At 41.7% G+C, this 21,455-nt stretch overlaps 1 protein-coding gene across 3 annotated transcripts in view; it reads left to right on the top strand.

Moving 5' to 3' along the window:
- nlgn1 (neuroligin 1) overlaps positions 1 to 21,455 on the top strand; it is a gene marked incomplete at its 5' end in the record, with an annotated part of 300,184 nt that overhangs the window by 75,736 nt on the left and 202,993 nt on the right. For 2 of the 3 annotated variants that reach the window (XM_084011556.1, XM_084011555.1), the window contains one exon: positions 12,856 to 12,915. The exons of the other annotated variant lie outside the window; for it this stretch is intronic. In XM_084011556.1, the coding sequence (XP_083867682.1) occupies positions 12,856 to 12,915 (60 nt within the window). The remainder of the gene's footprint in view (positions 1 to 12,855; positions 12,916 to 21,455) is intronic. 3 annotated transcript variants of the gene reach the window in all.

Here is a 21,455-nt window from a genome sequence, read left to right as displayed (position 1 = left end):
AGAAAAGAGAAAACCCACACTTGTCTCTTTGGATGTGAGACATGCAGTCCTGACACATCCTGAGATATATCTGGAGAGACTGGTCAGTGACTACTGAACCGCTTTGGCTGAGGTTCAATCCCCAACCATGTCAGCCAGAGAGCTGAGTAATCAGCCACATAATGGATGATGTCAGCACTGTGGTTATTACTCTGCTGGTTACATAGTTCATCAAACAGACTGCAACTCTATAGAAATAGTTAGAAATCATGATTTGGAGAGGTATTTTCATAACTGGGTAAAGCTTGTTCTTAAAAGGTAAAAATCGCAAGTGACTTCACAAAAGCATTGTGCAGCTTTTTGAGGCTGAACCTGCACAAATGAGACAAAAATCCCCCCCCAACTGTGCTGCCAAACTAATTGCTTCACAGTGCTCCTGTGCTATCTGCATGAATTTACATGAGGTACTATGCAGACATGTGGGGCAATATTGGCCCCTTTCAAAGCAAACGGGCCTCATTGCACAGTCTAGATCGATGCACATCTAGATACAGCATAAAGATTAGAATCTCCAGAGAGTTAGTAGTGAGCATAGACTATTTCAGCAGTGGCCATTGTCATGGTGACATCACCCATTGGTTTGGGGACTGCTGTTCTCAAGTTCAGGATTTTGGTCGTCACCATCTTGTAATTTTTGCAACCAGTGAAGGAAGGGACATATTTGGACTGTGGAGGAGGGACGGGTGGATCTGACACAAGTGGCAACCCAAGTGCATCTGACTCCATCTAGCTTCTGGTGTTTAGCTTCTGCACCTCCTCAGTCAGGACCTGGAACTTGCATTTTTCTTTTTTATCTCTGCAAATGTTTTGTCTGTATTCTTGGGGCAAAGGCATGTTTAGACTTTATACCACATGAATAATCAAACGCATAACCAAAATAAATGTCCTTGTTCTTAAATTTTGTCCAATATGACAGTCCACTGGAAATCCCTGTAGCCATTGTAGCAAATTGCAACTGTTGCAGAGCAATTAGACAGCACTGTTTACCTCATTAATTTTATTTTTTACAAATCACAAACTCACATACACAAACTGTCACAGCTTCACCCTAACAGCTGTTTGATTTCCACATATGTGGAGCCACTGCTCAGATTCACAGAAACACTTACTTTGAGTTTTGCGCAGGACATGAATAGTTTGCTGCTGGACAACATGTTTGTTTGACTCCTGATACTGTGGCTCTGCCCATAATGCAGTAGGTCGGTGCCTCCTTGGCAGTGACTTGGCAGAGACGTCTGCAAAAGATGCTCCAGTCTTTACTTGCTTATAGCAACGCCTCGCTGCTTGAGATGCATCTTTGGAATTGAGAGGTTCTTCATGATGGAGCACTGAGCTTGAAATCTGGGTGTCCAGCCAAAGGAGACAAGGAGGCACAAAATCTGGAATTTAGAAAGGCCCCTTGTCTTGAACACAAACTGTTTATCTCTATAATGCAGCATGCTGTCTTAGTTGATCAATGTCTCTCAATGGCGTTCATTTTTATTCCTTTCTTGCTCATTTGCACACTATTCACACATCTTCAGCCCTCCCAGGCCTTTTCGCCACTTTGAATTGACTCATTGACATTGACAGTGTGGGTGTTTTTCTCTCCGTCAAAAAGCACTAGAAAGAGAGGTAAAAGTGGAGGAATATCCAAATGAGATTATGAGCACAAGGAGGAGGTGAATAGGAGTAGTGTGAGTAGATGACATGAGAGACAGCAGGAAGAGAACAAGAAATATAGCGTAGGTACAAGACAAGGCCAGAGAAACTTAAGGGTTGGGGCGGAAGCCTTGAGGACTCAAATGCATCATGTCTCAGGAAGGCTTGCCCTGTCACGGTTTGTGTTTGCACAAGGAAATACAAGGGAACTTAAGTAAAAGTATGAGTTTCTTTTTTTCTTTCGAACTTGGCATTCATCTGTTCACTGAAGCAGATATTCTCTTTGAAAGGAGCCTTCATGGGTCGTTTGTAGCTTTCAACTTGGCTAGTGTTTCTTCCTGTTTGTTTAAGTATTTGTCTGTTTTAAACTGTGGTTTAAGGTGACCATGACTGTTTAGAAAGGCGCCCTTAAATATATGTATTATTTTAATTATCAAAAGTGTTTCCATGCAACAGTCGTGGCCAGAGCCATTATGATTTCAGGTCATCCATCTGTTCGTAAATGCGTACATCCATCCGTCCAATCCATTCTTGGGAAGGCCTGGAGGGAATTTCTTTTCTTTTTTGCACAAATGTCCACCTGAAGTCAGGATAAACACATTTTCGTGAATGACTCAAAAATGAATATGCTGGGGCGCCAGATGGCTGAGTGGTAGAGTTGGTGCCCCATGCACCGAGACTAGGAGGTGTAATGAGGCTCCTCACTGCAGCGGCCCTGGGTTCAGATCTGACTGGAGACCCTTTCTGCATGTCACCCCCCCCCCCCCCCCCCCCCCCCCCCCCCCCCCCACTCTAATGCAGTCCTATCTTAATAAAGGCCAAAACAATTACAGAAAAAGCATGCAAATTATGAAAGATGCACACAAATGGACAACATTATGACATTTTGGATATACATGAATCCAAACTGGAACATTATTGTTTAGTGACATTCATTCAAAAGACAGTTTTCTGCAGATCAATTCTCAAAACAGATCAAAACTCCTAATTATGTATGGTCTTTGGCTTTGACATGGGCCAACCTGCAGCAGCAGAGAGCACAGAGTAGAATGCTGCCTATCACACTGAGCCAACCGGATAGTTTCAACTTACCAGTGGCCCCTCCCAATCTGGACTGATGCTCGTTTTTCGTTGAAATCTCATTGGCTCAGTCATTTTCATTATGAACTTGACAAACTGTGACTAGTGTGAGAACCTTAACTAGAGGGGGGGGGGGGGGGGACAATTTTCTCTCTTCTTGCCATCAGGGGATAAGTTGACCTAGCAACTTCACACCAAAATCCAGATGGATCCAGATCCAGTAAGGTTGCTGCTCTGCCGCTTTTGTTCATCAGATCCATCTGTTGCTCCTCCACAGTCCAAATATGGTCACTTATTAAATGATTAAATCTAAGAGGGCAACGGAAGAATGAATTGTCAATAGCCTCATCAGATTCTCTTTATATTTAGTGGAGACACTACAGGCAATAACATTTTCTTTTTCACTGATCAATTTAGATATTAGGGGTTATTTGCTTCTTTCGTTCATTTTGTGTATATTTTAATACTTTGTCCATTTGCTTCTGTAAATTTCTTCTTATTTCACCAAAAGTTAGCATTAGATAATGCCTCATATTTAAAGATAGCATTTAAGAAAACTTATTATGGGGTGATATGTAGATTTATCCAATATCCCCTCCATAAAAACCTTTGACTCTAATCTATCAACACAATTAAACCTAGCTTAATCCAGTGTTAAGATTTCTGTCTCTATAATGCATCTAATAACTATAATAACACAGGCATTGTAAGGCATATAAGTATGATTATAATGCATTATAGACAATACATTGTGTGCCACCGAAAGTGTTTGTCGGTCTAGTTTGTCATAATTACTGTGTTCTGACCATATCTGGTCATATCTGATACCACGCAATGTGTTAAACTGGGTTTATGTGCTTCCAGATGAAGCAAGTATTTCAAGAAGAGAAAATAGGTAAATATAGGAGATTGTTATATGATCAAGGTAGTCTGGGTCATCATATATTCATCAGAGATTTTCCATGTGCGTCATACAATGTCTGGAGAAGCTTGTTTGTCTGTGTTCGTTTTCAGTCCCTCACTTTTTCCTGTATTGTCTTGTTGGAGATGAGGACCCGCTGCAGATCTCGCCCACATGTTACTGCACATCCACGCAGACGTATACAAAGATCAGTGTTTAGTAGTGGTCTCCTGGTGCATCTTCTGTTTGTGTGCCTCCATGACAGCCGTGGCCACAAGCATTCAATTTTTTTTTTTATCTCTGAGCGTCCGCCTGCCCGGACCGTCTCAAGAACGCCTGGAGGGAATTCTCTTCAAATTTGGCACATCATTCACTTGGATGAGTTTGGTAAACGAAGGTCACTGTGACCTCACAATACAAGTTTTTGGCCATAACTCAAGAATTCATACACTAGTTATGGTAATTTCATACAAATGTTCAATAGGATAACTGATGAAGTGATGACATGTATACTTCTGCAGTTTGACTGGTTGGCAGTAGTTTTACCTGATGTTATCTTTCATGAACACAGATACCAATGCTCACTCTCATTTAGAGAACACCTTTTCTTCTCACATTTAGGTCCGTCCCACTGATGGGGTGAACTGAATCATTCTCAATCCAATCTGTGAGTCTTCTGCCTAATCTTTCTAGATCATGCTACGGGCAAAGAGCCTCATGATGATCTGGAATACTAATGCATCAGTTTCTCCCCTGCACACACTCTCCTTTAGTATTGCATAATCTTATGATTTATGTTGGGACACATTTATTTCCATTCATGTGACATATTTTAGTAATTTCCCAGACACCTCATAAACACTTTGTTCCTCAGTCTGGATAAATGGCAGCATTATTCGGCCCTCTCATGCATATCTAGTTAGATGGTTTCACAACAGCCCGTCTGAACAACATTTTGGTAGCAATCATTTTAATACAGCAACACTACTTCGGGAAAGATGTGGTGAATGCAAGCAAGAAATGCTTCTTTACATGTGTCAGCCTTAGACCACTTGGTCAAGGTTAGGGGGAGATTCTGGCCATGGTTAAAAGAAACGCTTCATAGATGGTAGGGATGCTTATAGCAGCCTTCTGTGTCAAAGTAAATCACTTTGTATGCCCGACTATCCACCCACACCTCCTCCCTGAGGCGTTTTCTGATGTCGGAAATGTAACTTTTCAAAGCGGACAATCCACCAAACACTTCAGGTATACAGAGGTGAAAAAAGCAAGCAGGATTTGCACTTTCCTCCCAATCGCTCTTTTTTCCATTCTGCTCACAACTTCTTCTGCCACTTCTGATGTGTCAACATGAATACAACACCATGAATGCCTTCAAGGAGACACAATGTTGCCATTCTAAGTAGCCAGCCATTTCTTCCTACACAAACCTGTTGATTTCACATCACATTACTTCTGCCTTTCCTACTGAGCAACAAGTCCTGAACAAGAACTCTATTAACTCTATAAAGTAAAACCAAAGCTGTCACTTTGTTGCTTGCGAGTACAGTCACGCTGTTTCACAAACCTTGACACAAATCGGACACAGTGTTTCTCCCCCAAGCAATAATGAAATGCTAACTTTCATAGTGGCTGGTAGAACTTTTTACTATGGCTAAGGTTGGTAATCTTGAAATGGGAGTAGCTAGCAGACAAGTGGACAGTAGGGACACAACGTCCCTTCAGGCCTCCCTTCAAAGCCACTCCCCCAAAATAATCATCATGAATGTGGAACAATAAACATGACTGTAGTTGGTCCTCATAGCTGTCAAGCTAGCAGCTTGTGGAAGAAACCAGTGGAGAGATATAAGTGTACCGAAACAGGGAGACAGGCAGGTAGGTAGACAGGTATCTACCTAGATATATAGACATGCTGGACGTTAGACAAGCAGAAAGTTAGGCAGGCAGGTAGGGAGACAGGCAGGCAGGCAGGCAGGCAGGTAGGTAGACAGGCAGGTATGTAGGTAGACAGGCAGGCAGGTAGGTAGACAGGCAGGTAGGTAGGTAGACAGGCAGGTAGGTAGCCAGGCAGGCAGCTACAGAGACAGGCAGGTAGCCAGGCAGGTAGGGAGACAGGCAGGTAGCCAGGCAGGTAGGTAGGTAGGCAGACAGGTACATAGACAGGCAGGTAGGTAGGTAGACACGCAGGTAGGTAGGTAGCTGGTAGGTAGGCAGGCAGGCTGGTACCTAGGTAGACAGACAGACAGATAGGGAGACAGGCAGGCAGGTAATTAGACAGCCAGACAGAGAGGTAGGTAGACACACAGGTAGGTAGAAAGGCAGTCTCCATTTTAATGATATAACATTAAGGTAACGGGAAGAATTAATTCTATGTCGACCAGACGTCTCATCTTGGTTCTGACGTCATGGCGTTGGTGGATGGTGTTTCTATCAAGCAGTCAGATGGATTTCAGCCCCCCATGACAACTGTTGGTTTACACTCTTATTGCATAGATGTCCCCACGTTTTCTCAGTGTCAGAGAGTAAAAGTCTCCAGTGAGTCCTGATGGGTGAGAGTAGGAGGTAAATTATGAGAATAGACACACTTCCATAAAGCACAGTCCACGTCCTTACTCACTGCACACAGTCCCGGTTAATGCCTCTCATCAGAGGTTTTGCTGAAGTGCATTAGACTTCCAGTTTTACCCCAGGGAATGGATTCTGTATTTATAGTTTACAGCCTGTAGGGATTTTATCCAAGGTCAGTAGTAGATTACCTATTTGGCTCATTGAGCCGTGCGCTCTGTTAGATCCCCCCTTTTTAATGTGTTTGGGTGATTGATTAAGCCGCTGTGTTTCTATGCCGGTGCGGACCTTGACTGATGCATACAGAGTATGTATGGTTAGCTCTTGTGCTGAATGTGCGATCGATGCATAGACTCCCTATGCAATAATTACCTCATCCAGGAGAGGGGGAATGCCTGAGGGTTCATTGTGTGTGTGTGTGTGTGTGTGTGTGTGCGTGCACGCGCGTGTGTGTTATACTTACTCGCTTCCTGGCTGACTTTTTGAGTCAAGGATTGTTCCAGAGTGTCAAAGAGCATGAAGCTCCTCTTCATCAGTCACCAATCAATGCTGATGGTGGGAATAGGATCTATGGGGTGTTGTGGAAAAATGAATCTGCCCAATAAAGATCAACAACCAGGATCAGCTTTTTCTCCGAGGTTTATTCGACAAAGTATTTTCGTCTGCAGAGGAAAATAATGTTCACTCCTGCCTTCTGATGCAAAGGTTCAGAGTCAGCAGGAACGACCCTGAGTCTAGCAGCAATCTCCCTTTTAAGGAGGAGGAATCATACCGTAGACAAAAGACGGTTCATGTCCTATCCTACAAAGACAAGATGTACAGACAAAGACAAGATGTACAGAACACAGATGTCATACTGTTCTCTGAAATTATCTTGTCATGTGGCTCTCATGCTCATCTCACCTACAAACAGGCATTCATTTTAGTCATAGCATAACAGTTGAAAAGAGGAGATGCGGATCAACGTTTGGCCTGACAAAGATTCTGATTATAAATTACATACATCCAAAATTCCCATTACAGGGGCTAGCAGAGAGAGATGGACGGAAAGAAAACAGGCCTCTGTGAAAGCCAAAAACAAACACAGTGAGTATGGATAGGACACATCCAGGAGAATACCATGTCTTTACATGTGCTGTGTCTGATTATTTGAGACTCCAAAAGGGAAATTCAGTTAAATACAATTGACCCTTGACTTTGTCTTGTTGTTACTCTTATACTCTTATAAACTCTTTGTCACGCCCCTCTGCAACGCTGTGTAAGGCCACCGGGAGCCCAGTGCGTCAAACTGTGATGCCCCATGTGGAGTTGTGAATTCAAACACTTGCTTAGGTTTCGCATTGTCTGTGAAGAAGAGGTGGACATGGTCATGGTGAAGTGGTCATGGTGACGTGGTCATGGTGACGTAGTCATGGTGACATAGTTTTCCTGTCTAATGAGAGATTATTACTGATATTTCAAACATGCTTATTTTCTGTTTTCTTTCCGAACAAACAACCTGTTTTACAACCTATATTAGATGTTGTGAGTACAGTGTTATAATTACTAATAGAAATATGGCCAAAAAATGGAAATTCACTGTCTCCTTTATTAGTTGTGCTTCTAAAGGCTCAGCCTGGTGCACATGTTCTACCAGAAAATCTACTTTTATGGGTCCTATAATGTTCAGTTTGCTACATTGTCACATGGGTGCTATTCAATTATATGTTTTACAAATGAGTAAGTGGGGGTCGTTCATGCATTATAATGAGATGTTTTTCTTCCCCCCCTCATGTTTGTGAATGGGAAGGACAAATTATTGATTAATTCAATATGGGATTTTGATTCCTCCTTCCATCCACAGATGCCAGAAACAGTTTGTAGCTCTCTTTGGTGTTGAAAAAATAGAGCTTGATGCCAAAAATCCATTAAGCAGATTTGCTTCCAAATCTGACCTCACACTTTTTTTCTTGACAATAACCAGGATAAACATCTGAAAACATCAGCCACTTCAGTCACTTGACATCTGATGCCAGGGGTCATGTTTAAACAGACCCACCGGGGCTAATGTATCTCCTTCATGTACGATCCGCTGTTATCACTTGGCCAAAGTTCCCTTTGTTTTATAAAACACTGAGACGGAGATCAAGATGATAGTGATGGAAATAGAAAGAAGAAAGATAGCAGTATATAAATAAAAAAAAAATAAAAAAAGTAGAGAAAGATATCCAGAAAACAGCAGTATAACCAGGCAGCAACCTCTCCTGGCCACCAGGGGGCGACTCTGGTTGCAATAATAAGTCTGATTGTATAGAAGTCTATGAGAAAATGGTCCTACTTCTCTCTTGATGTATTATCTCAGTAAACATTGTAAACATGAGGGCTTACCTGCTGATTGACAGGTCGTTACCACGCTACAGTTAGCTACTACGATGACTTTAACACTTAGCAGTAAAATTGATTGCATTATGAAGCTAACTTTGTTTGCAGCTTCACACCAGAATCCAGATGGATCCAGATCCAGTAAGAGTGCTGCTTGCGTTCATCAGATCCACCCGTCACTCCCCCACGTCCAAATCCCAAGATGGCGACAGCCAAGATGCCAAACTCAAGGCTTCAAAACCAGAATCCACAAACCAATAATGACTACGTCCACTTCCTGTAGAAAACACAGAGGGTCAGAAAGACATGAAACATTTCAGCTTCTTAATCAACACTCTGAGCTGATGCCAGCTGAGACCTCACCAGTGTCACACACACACACACACACACACACACACACACACACACACACACACATGTTCACAGTGGCAGGTAGGGAGTGCAGGTCAGAGTCAGAGCTGACTTGTCACTGGGCAGTTTTGAATTGACACCTGATTGCAGTGTGATGTCTCTCTCTCTCTATGTGTGTGTGTATTCATGAGTGTGTGTGTGTGTGTGTGTGTGTGTGTGTGTGTGTGTGTGTGTGTGTGTGTGTGTGTGTGTGTCTGTCTGTGTGTGTGTGTGTGTGTGTGTGTGTGGTTGGAGCTGTCATGCAGCTATAATATCTGCTCTGATCCCCACTAACCCTCAGTCAAACAACATGCCACTGTAATAGCAGCACATGTGCAGTCCAGCGAGCGCTCATGTCAATCACACTCTCTGTGGGACTTTTATTCTCACAGGTCATTCTATACACTCATTTGTTTTTTATTCTTTTATTTTTTTTTACTTCTCTTCGTGTTATCTGTGTCTTTGTACAACATATATTTTATGAGAGCAAACTTTGAAAATTTGTGTTGAATAGACAGGACAGTTGTGCGCTAACACATTGATTTAGCTTGTATAGATGACAGCAATACTTAGAGATAAAGAAAAAGTAAAGGCGAGCTGAAGAGACATTGTATCGTGTGTACTGTGAGGTATTTCTGAGGGAAACAGGATAGGAGGCGGGACCTATCAGGGGTAATTTGATGTGATCATTAAAAATGATTAGGGCACAGTCAAGATCATTTTTGGATGAAAATGTTGGTAAAAGTTGATATAAGGGTGCAAGGTATGACTGAGGTTGTGATCTCAAAGGGTTTAAAAGGCATTTTGTAAATTCAGCTCGATATTAAAGGAGCAACATACAACAATCAGAGAATCTGTGTAGCAGTGTAAAGTTAGAGTGGAGTAATGCTGACTGGAGCAGAAAATAAAGTTGCTCTCCCTCCCATGCCCAACGCTGGCCACTCTGCAGGTTCCAGCTGATAACCCCGTCCCTGCTGCTTGTATGTCCCTGATTCCTCCTCAGTCCTACGTTTGCTGTAGCTTGTCCTGCAGCTGCTGCCGTTGGCCACTGGCTCAGGCATCGTCATGTTGAGGTCAAAATGCTCCTAATCTTGTATCATTAAATGCTTTTTTTGGGTTAAAATGTGCACACATTTGGGGCGGTCGGTGGCGCAGTGGATAAGGCAGCCGCCCCATGTATGGAGGCTCGGCCTCGGCGCGGAGATCAGGGGTTCGACTCCCGGCCCGGTGATCTCTTTCTGTCTTCCCCCTCTATCTCCCCTTTCCACACTGTCTCTCTCTACAAAAACAATAAAAAGGCTTATCTCTAAAAAATAATCTTTAAAAAAAAAAAAAAAATGTGCACACATTTAAAATGTAATGCAATGATGTACAGTTTAAAGTGGGGATAGTAGAATTTTCAACTCCAGGTGGGATCAAATAGAATATAGTCAGCTAAGTAGTCGCCTCACTGGTGCTCGTTTTAGAAAGGCCAGCGCAAGTTTAGATCATCAAAAAGAAAATAAACCACAGAGGTTTGTTTTTGAGGATGATAACGGATTGTTTACTATAAAGACAATAGAATAAGATCCTGTTCTCAGAAACGAGGCATGCTGCAAGGAGCTACACCAAAGTCACCCAGCGTTTAGACAGTGCCAGTGTTTCAGCTACTGTCAGCTAAGTTGTCTGAGTTCATATAAGCACCACTATGGCACATTAGAACAAGAACATATTCATCATATTAACACTTGTCATGACAAAAAGTTAAGTTAAGAGAGAAACGTTTCATGGTTCAAATCAAAACATGGATAAACATGATAGAACTTTTATCATGCAGGTTGTGGTTAAAGATCACATTTATATATTCTATATAATATGTATGAAATGTATGATATGATATGATACCGCATCATTTTAAACAGGTTTACCCCAAAAGGAATTTCCATCAAAAATATGTTTTTTTGAAAGAATGTGTGGACTTAATGCCCAACACGCATACATGCATTGAAAAGGTTGCTGGCAAGAGGACCAACACAGTATTTGAAGGGTGGTGTGTGTTTAAGTTTAAGTGACAGTTTAATGTAAAAGGCTGAAGTGAATGTCCCACAACCTCCACGTATTGCTTTGACAATGATCTCTCTGTGCACAATGATTTATAAACAGGTAACACATCCCCAGACAGCGGGCGCTCTGCGTTTCCTCCATGTTTCACGCTTTGAAAGGAGCCATTTTTGTGTCTCGGTGCCTATTTGGCACACAGAAAGCACAAGTCAGCTCTCGCTTTATCAAATCGCTTGTCAAATTCACAAAAGAGAGCCGGGAGACTGCAGTAGGACAGAATGATATGCGGGAAGCCGCTCTTCCTCTTTAATGTCACGCGAGAGAAATGGTTGCCCTTAAAATAAACCACCACTCCGCTGAATGATGGAGGAATTATGACTCATCAATATGAGCTTGTGACTAAGAGCATCTTGAACCTTTTCGGGTGATTCATCTCCTGCTCTCGATCCCACAAACAGACATGTTCAAACCAACACAGTCATTTAAGGCTCCATTGAATGATTCTCCTTTCACACAGACACGGTCGTATTTAACCTCATGAACAGAACGTGCCTTTCAACATCTGTCATGTTCACACTGACGACGACATGCATTTTATGAAGATCGGCATAATCTGCTGGTTCTATGGCGCTGTGGTCATTTCATCATCGTGTGTGTGTGTGTGTGTGTGTGTGTGTGCGTGTGTGAAGGCTTAAGCACTGCCAGTATGTTATTATATGTGTGTGTAATGCAACCGGCAACCTTCAAGACTGCATGCTGTCCGACCTGTTTCAGTGTGTGTCCTGTGTGATGGTGGGGGGGAGTTGTGTGTCTTGGTTACTTTTGTTTCAAATAGCATGTTTTCATGTATTTACAAGAAACTCATAAAAATGACAATTTGTTGTTATTTTTTACAAAGAAGCAGATGACCACCTCCCCTGACAAACTATTCCACCGGGTACTTCCACACTATCAAGTTCAAAGTCCTTTTTCCTCGTCAAGAAAACCAACAGCTCATTTGCTATCTTGGGAGAGGTAGATGAAAAGATGCCCCTTTAGGCTGAAATGTTGTGGTAGGAGTAAAGAAGGAAGTCAGGTGATGTAGAGAAGAGAAAAAAGAAACACGGGACTTGTATGATGGAGACCGTTGTCCATGTCTCAGGTGAGAAGTAAACAGGCCTGCGGACCAAACCACGTAGTTCTGTTGCCCAGACCCAATCAGGTTGTTTCCTGTGAAATTCACGCATGTCTGCAATATGTTTTCATGCACTGTGGTTTTTTCCCAAAGACCAATGTGATGCTGCCAAGTACCTGGTTGAATAGTTTTTAGTAAATCAGTAAAGAAAGTCCAATTAATGCACACACACATGCATTGGGGGAGTTTGTCACATGCTTCTGTTGGGTTGCTCTGCTTCTTTTACAGCTTTTTTCTCTGCTACATTGATTATTTGCAAATGTTCAAACAATGTCTCTGATGTGTATCATTGATTGTACTCGACTGTTTCAAAGAGGTCTATGTCTTTTGATCCTAAGAGGGTTATCATAAGTTGAGTCTTCATTTTCAGCAGAGAACTAATATTTTTTGCCTCTTTTTTTTTTTTTTAAAGAAGTCTCTCTTTTCTTGGTCCTTAACTTTCTTAATGAACTCCTGCAGTCATGTGCTACTGTAAACATGTGAAGTGGACTTTCTGGTAGTGTTCACACAGTCTCTTTGTCAGTGTGAAGATTTTTCCAAAAAAAGGGGCTAAAGAAACATGAATTATTGACATACTTTCTTATCTTTTGAGAGCATCTTTTGAAAGCTGTGTGTGTTCTTGATCACCATGTTTTCCTCCATCTTCTCCTTCTTGGTCCTATAGGTCCCCTTACAAAGAAACACACTGATGATTTAGGTGATAGTGACCGCACGGACGACGAAGGTATTTTTTCCCCTTGATGCCAAACTGATTTGCATGACAAGGGAAACCAAACTTACCCTTTCTCCTCCAATTTTTTCTTCTTTGATTTTCTTCCATTTCTTGTCCTTTTTTTGAAAGTGATGGACATTTTCTTTTTGCTCTTTACTCGTAAACTCTTTTTGGGCTGGATGTGTTTTGTCCTTTTCAGCTTGATGTCTAAAGTTTACATGTTTTCCACCATCCTTTGATATTAATACTGTAACATAGAATCTCTGCTTGGATTTGCTGTTTCCTTTACTTTCCTTTTCTATGTTGCATCCCACCAGCAGATCAAGTAAATATTAACCCTTCAGCCAGCTCTTAACACATTTTTGCATGTTTTTTTTTTTCTTCCTTTCTTTTAATTTGTGTCGTATTAAAGTCAGATCATGTTCAAAAAATCAACTTCTGGCTAACTGGCTGGCACCCAGATTAACATGAAGACCTGTTAACATTTTGGGCGTCAATCCAACAATCTCAGTACATGAGGAGTTTCAAACTGCACGGATATATTGTCCAGAATCAGTATACGCATCTCTCAGAGGTGTTGCTTGTCTTTCCTGGCATGGTTTCCTCTCCTACAGGGCGAAGTCTGAGCTGATTTACACACCAGTATGTGAAGCTAACTGTCTGGTCAAACGCCGGCAGAGGCTGTTACATTCAGAACCTAAGTCCCAGGGTGCCAAATTACTTGTTTTGTAGCGACATGAAATGTGGATTGGCGAGCAGACATGACAGACTTGGCAATAATAAAATTAGCCAGAATTTGGGGGGAGGCCGATTTCAAGTGACATTACCGTCATTATGCTTTCAAGTGATCATCTGGGCTCTCCATTGTAATGGTTTCTGGAGAACACACAATCAAAACAGCACATAAATATGCAGTTTGTATTGCCCGCTAATCCTGATGGCATGCTCCTGTGGCTTCTGCCAATCCCATGATTTTCAAATTTAGAGGACTGCGCTTACACAGCAGATTGCAATTAAAATGTTGCAGCCATCTCAGCGTAGACAGAGCTGCTACAGAGGTAGGAATGCTCTCGTTCGTTGAACCGGACTTATGTGAGTAAGCCAACTCTTTATACATGTACAATTAAATACAATCATGAATACCAAATTACATACAATCATTACAATCTAAAATACCAAATTACATACAATCATTACAATATTAAATACCCAAATACAATCATCACAATATTAAATACCCAAATAATATACAATCATAACAATCTTAAATATCAAAAGTAAAGTGCAAAGAACAGAAACAATTACAGCATATAGATACACACTGTGCACACTGATTGTATGATTCTTAACCATTTCACACAACTCAGAGAAAAATGCAACCAAATGTCATTGAAATTATACATTCACATTATTATGAATGAATTAGTAGTGTGACTGATTTTACTAACTGCAATAGTACTATATGAAGGTGGAGGTGTCACCTGCCGGCTCACAAACAGAGTTAGTGGTCCACTCCTACAAGGTTAACTGAGACGCATGGTGACGGTCGTGCCAATGAGCGATAGAAAATCAATTGCGTAAATGTCAACATTCAGAGAGGAGTTTTTTTTTTGCGAGCGCTCTGTGAATTGGGCTGCTGCCCCCCGGTGCCTGCCCATGTCACCATCCACAGATCTGCCACTGGATGGAACTAACATTACCAAGTCAGATTTTTGCATTTCAGTCAGACAACTCACGTTTAACATATTTATTGTAGAAGCAGCACATAATTAGAGTTTGGCGTCTAGGCTCCGGCCTCATCACTCCCCAGCTAAACTTACAAGAGACAATGGGTAGTGATGAGTAAATATCTTAACCCCCCCTCCGGAGCCTACAGGTGGATGCTGGGGAGGTGGGGGGGGTTTGTACGAAGTTGACAGCAGTACTGACATGCAGCAGAGGCAATGACAGCCGAAGGGGGGACACGGGAAACGTCATAGCTTAAATAGACCGCCAAATAGGGAGGATGTGAGTGGGAGAAGATTATTGGACTATGAGGTATGTCACATGATTATGAAGGCGCGGCTCGAGTTGTCTGCCTGAACCAGCTCGCAGGCTTCGCTCCATTTTATTCATTTGAATGTACACATTTTAAACATTTCAAATAAAAACAAATAACTAAGACAATGAACCGTTAACACATAGCAAACTCTAAATGTACAAATTCACAAAACAAATATACAAAAAGATATATTCATGAACAACCTTACATTACACATAATAAATTACATAATTTAGTAATTATACCCAGATGTATCCCAACATTTATCATAAATACAACAAGCAGCTCACTCTGCTGCTGTGCACAACTCAAATATACACCAAGGTTTAACATTTGAATACATAGAAATAGAAAAATGAAAGCGTTGCACTTATGAAATAGATGTAGAAAATGTATAATCAAAGAAATGCAGTGGAAGGTTGTGCCCTTCATCAGTGGACAGATGTGGCTGAAAGCTCTGGAGAAGTGAACCTTGCTAAGGTTTTTTTTTACCCACTGGAATTGAATAAATTATGACACAGTAACATGAAATGAATAGTGCAGCTGGTCAGAGTACAATACATTTCCACTGCTTTGTATATTATTGCTTCATGTAATATATAATAATCGTGAACTGTACAAGTCCTTGAGTTTGTATGTAAACTAGATTAGATCTAGGTTTGTGCTCTGACACAGTAACTTCCAACAGATCTGCCTCTGAGAAATGTTAATATTCTAACTAAAAATCCAATAAGTCCTCGCAAAGGTCTCTCACCACCGGCAATTTCCAATTACCAGTGTTATATATATATATATATATATATATATATATATATATATATATATGTATAACGCTATGAATTAATTTGAATTGATTGAATGTTCAACGATAATTGCTAAAAAACAGTGTACAGTACACAATAGAATGGCACATGATCATGCACACATGACCGTAAACACTGAATCAAATTTAAAATGGCAAGGGTACAAATACATGAACATTTCTCACATACAGCTGTTGCTTCAAAGGCACTTAGTCCCATGGGAGTATTGGGCATACAGTATACTGATGAAAAGGCATACTAAAGGGATCCAATGGATACCCGATCAAGAAGACCCAGACTTTGCAATTGCTCCTCCTGATATTTAAATTAAATGCTGTTTGAAAGCTAAGACTGTTATGCTGATCCATTGATCTCAATATTACAAAAAAGATGATCCTCTGCTTGGTTGCCATAAACAAGCAGTCCTTTGAAAAGTCATATTAGGAATAAAATGTCCTTGATAAAACCCTGCGATAGAGCAGAATCCCCTTAAGGCTGCTGGAGTGCAACTTTAATAGCAGGCATGAAGTCTTAATAAGGCACCTCTACTGTATAATGTGACAAAGTAAACAGCAATTACATCCAAATAAGACTCAATACCATTCGGATCCCTTTGATTTGTGCCATAGCGCTGTTTTTCTGAGAGCACACACACACACACACACACACACACACACACACACACACACACACACAGAATTGAAGAGTCACACAGATATATTCAATGAAATCCCAGCAAGCTGCAAGTATTATCTCAAAAATGTTTGCGGGGCAGACGACTAATCCAGTTTAATAAAGAGGAGAATCTGCTCCGGGACACACATTCATACTCTCCTGGTCTACGCGGCCCATTGTGATCAGCTTGGATCCCTCGCGGCGATCCTTGACACTCTTAACCCTTAGTCACCTCGTAGATGCAAAGTGAATGTGGACATCCTCTCAGCCCCCCGTCCCACTCAGCAAACCTTGGATTTTACTATTGCTTTACACTCAATAAAGCGGGTGTTTGTAATCCTTTTGTGCTGGGAATAGAGATGTAAACAGAAAAGTCCCTGAGAGCTGAGAATTTGTTCAACGCTCTCCTTTTCACAGCGAATATGGCAGGAGTGGTTAAGAATGGGTATACAGAAGTGGAGATGTCGTGAACCGTGTTATCTACAAGGCTCATATAGGGCACCAGGATCCCTATATAAAGGATTATATGGCAATTCCTGTGAGATATTAATCTTCCTATGCGCTATGGATTTATTACATGGAGGGTGGAGGGCATAAGGATATGGATTTTGTGAGCATGAGGAAAATCCTAGAGCGAATGAAGGGATGATAAAGGAGAACGTGTTAGATTGTTGCCTCCAGCTCACCCAGAGGCTCCAATTGGTGACACTACAGGTGCAGCTCCCACTTTCACAGCTGCTCGGTATCACAGACAGCAGAGTAAATGTTTAATAATACAAATGAAAATATGACAATTCAAATGGATCAAAATCAGAAATAACATGGAAGGATTAAGCCCAGCTATAAAGTCAGAACATGACAAAACTCAGCCAACCCATGTGTAAGCACAGAACAGTGAGACGCTTTGGTATCAGTGTCTAAAGGGGACTACAGTTTCTGAAATAGTTCCAGTATTAGAAATTGGCTGCAACATAATCACTCGAGGTAACTACCGCCAATGTACGCCACGAAAAGTGTTCGGCTCACATTGTTATTAGAAGTTCTGCCTACAGAGAAATAAAAGCTGTTTGTTTATGGCTTGAGTAGTCTCTTACCAAGTGTCGCTCGAATGGCTCATTCTGTAGAAATCAGCTAAATATTCAGCATTGACATTGAAAATCTGTTTGACAACCCTGAGGGACGCCCTGAGGGACGTTTCAGGAGCAAACTCCTCTTTGCATTGCAGACATGGCGATTCATCAAGAAGTTGCCTTCTCTTCATGACGTCAACATGTCGACAAGTCCTGAACCGAAACAATAAAACCTCCAAAACCACCCATATCTGTTGCAAATTCATACATTCAGGCAGTTGAAAATAGTTATTATGCAGTTGAAAATCATGTATTTGACAGCTGACTCCATCGTCCATTCAGAACCTCCCTTTGCAACTAAATCCTCAGATACATTTAGCAGGAAATGTATTTTGTCCTGATTACAGTCACCATTTTAAAAACAACACTACTTTGTCAGGTTATTGTGGTTTGGCTTTCTTAAGTAAGTTATAGACATAAATTAAGATAGGTCAACTGTCAATTCTTTGAATTTGCGGCGGACGGCCTCGGGTGGCGTGTTGGCAGCAGTGTCAGCAGAGCCCAGCTCATATGGATCCACGCGTGATTCAGAAAATATGCATCTGAAAAGTTGTTTGCTTATCCTCTTGTTGTCTGAGTTTGATCTGGGACTTCATTACATGCACAAAGCAGCAATAGTGGTTATTTCAGCCATGATTGATGAAACCTTGCCGGTGTCTACGTGGAGGTAAGCCCCGCCTCCTCTCCGTCTAGCCTGGCAACATGATTAAACACAATAGATGTTGCAAATAAATACAACTAATCCTGCGGTCAAACTCAAACTAGAAACATAAGTTTAAAATTAGCATCACTTTTTTTGTGAATGCACCTTAAAAGCACTACATCTATTATCTTTGACTTTTACTTCTTTTTAAGGTCGACAACAATCATTTTAAGCGCTAGAAATATTTGAGCTTGAATCTGGTCTCACAAGTCCTTAATATGCCATCAAATCTGCATGCCATTACATGTTCCTTCTCATGCCATCTCAGTGGATATGTAGACCCGCTCCCAGTTACATCCGCAGAGCTGCACTGATTACACAGGAACACTTGCGTGTTAGAGCCGGGGTTCACCACTGGGCCTCATCTTGTTTCCTGTTGCTTTTGCCCCGCGTCCCCATGGCTTTGCTCCCTGAAATAGGCTGAAGCCAGGATAATAAAACACCTCTGCTCCTTGTGTCTGCTGCTGGTTTGATAAGTCCTCTACACCAGCAAGGGGAGACGATACCGGCCCGAGGGCATCTCTTAGGGTTTGCTCAGAGAAATCTCAAGCACCTGAATCTCTTTGATCATAGCCTCATCCTGGAGGAAGCAGCCATCTACTCCATGTTGGTGTACTACCTGTCCTCTGACAAGCTCTCCCTCACCAACACACCCTGGAAAGAGTGAATGGTGGAATCATTACAAGATTGCATCTCATTTTAGCTCTTCCCACAGCACGCTTTCATCTCGCTGTGGAAAAACCCTAGAGGGCAGTTGGATGCTCCTGTCTGAATCCAAAGCCCAAATATCATGTAACATTAAACACAATAATAAAGGATCAATAAAATGTTGCTATTAAAAACAATCCCATCAATGTCAATACTTCACAAAAAAGTGGTGAAAAAACACACAGTTTGCAATTAGCAGGGTGGATGGATTGATGAGTTGGAGAAATGGGAGGAACTGGATTTTGCATTTGTGTTGGCTCTGAGTCTCGCTGAGGCAGCCAATGAAGGATTCCAGGAAATCATTCCCATACTACTTGCTTAAACTTAAAACCTCAAGATACAGTGTTTTCAATATACAGCGGGACCTGTTTCAGCCAATCCATTCAGGTAAATCCATCAAATGCTCACACATTGCCAAGACAATTTGATCCTAACCTCACCTCATTACCGCTGACCTTCAGCGCTGAACAGAACAGAGGCAGCCGTGCTGGATGTAGACCACTGCAGCAGAATTGAATATGTTCGTGGAACACTGGAGAGCATACATATGTATATGTATATGGATATATACACACACACATTCAGGAAACAGTGAGATATCATACAGCTCTGATATGAGAAACTATCAATATCGTCTTGGCTTTAAATATAGAATTTCTATATGAAGACTTAGATCCCAGTAGCATCCTCTTCCTTTGCTTCATCTTTAACATCGTCCTCATCATAGTTGTCTTCAACATGATCGAATAAATGGCATTATCATCAGCAGCAGCAGCATCAACATCGTCATCCACCTGTGCTCTCCTCCAGCCCGCCCCATGTTGTCTGATACCGATGACTCAGAGACCCGTTAGTGTCTGTATGAGCTTCAGGGATGTGGCCCCGCCCCCATCCCTAAATGAGACGCTCAGACCAAGGGACGTGGGATAAAAAGGGCAAGAAAACGTGTTAAATGGTCAGAGCTCCAAAGTACTACTGTCCCCTCTAGCGTCACCTTTGCTCGTGGCGGTGATGGCGTGCCGATATACGCTCGTTACATGCATGGTGTCATTCCGGAAACACCTGTCTTCACAGGAAGTTAGGTTTAGGCAACACAATCACCCAATTCTTTAGGAATAGTGTGGTTTTCACAGATTCTAAGTGACCAGCACGTTTACTATCGACACTAACAATTCAAGTAACGTCAGACAACCTTTTGAATTTGAGTTCACGTGTGACATAAACAGCAGTCTCCGGGGTGAAAGTCCTGTGTGTAATAGAACAATTAGCATTGGTGTCAAAAGCACACGAGCACAGACCGAGCAATATTCGATGCCTTGCCGGTGAGAAGGGCTTGTATGCCACGCTCATTATCATCATCATCATCATCATGGCTGCCAGCATTCAGCAATGATATCAACATCAACATGATCTTCCTTGACATGCTGATGATTTGTGCTTTTTGTCCTCACTTCCACTCCTATTAGGTCCACACATATCTGCACTGTGAGCCACACACACACACACACACACACACACACACACACACACACAGGCACGTGCTCCTGCCATAATCCCCTGACCTTTTTTGTCAGGAGTTTCTGGAAGCATTCCAGAGGAGAGTTATGATGTGCCGCTACATTGTGGCCACTGCCTGCTGCAACGGACCGAGCCGAACAACTCGGAGGGAGAAAGTAACAGTACAAAGGACAGAGGGTGATGGAAGTGATGTAATGAGCTCTGCACTGCGAGAGGCGGAGGAGAGGACAAACACAGTAGACACACAAGGAGACGGCTTTTTACCTCGACGCGCCTCATTCATTTTCATGTTTTTGTTTTTTTCAGCCCATTTCCTTTTGCCAATTTATGTTTTTGTGTCTATTCAAGCTCTGTTGGTAAGAAAACTATTTTTTTGCAGTTGTCCAATATATATTCACACTGATATAAAATTCCAGCCTCCTATTTCTGCCGCATAATGTCCTCAGAAATGTATTATATTTCGCCTTTATTAATACACCAGGGATGGAAATGAAGGTTAAACCCACCAATTTTTAGTTTTCTTATTATTTCAATATGGCGTTTTATCAAGGCAAGACATACTTTCATCAAAGGAATCATATCGTCATACATTCCTTACAGTAGAGCATTTTCACTCGATTTAAAAGTATAATTGAGGCACCTTCCTAGCACTGTTTGTTAGTGCGATTAAGTTCCTTCAGAGTTGAAGTTTTTCCCTGAGGTGTATACATTATTTCGGGAGTATTTAAACACACACTGTGGCACTACTTTGCCACACTATCTCTCCGACGTTCTTCCTCCCCTAACAACTGAAGATAGTTTTTTTTATTATTATTATTATTCACTTGTCTCAGAGGGTAACGCGTTTCTATTTTCTTGCTTGGTTAATTTTTAATTCCGCATAGACCCACTGATCTCTCCCTGGATCTGAGTCCCTCAGTGCTAAAACATCAGTGGGATAAACGATGTGTGCCGCCGCATGTGCTGCTGGAGAT

Source organism: Eutrigla gurnardus (genome assembly GCF_963514095.1).
Source record: "Eutrigla gurnardus genome assembly, chromosome: 6".
NCBI lineage: Eukaryota > Metazoa > Chordata > Actinopteri > Perciformes > Triglidae > Eutrigla > Eutrigla gurnardus.
Note: the sequence above shows the minus strand (reverse complement) of the source record. Positions and strands in the feature narration are given on the sequence as shown.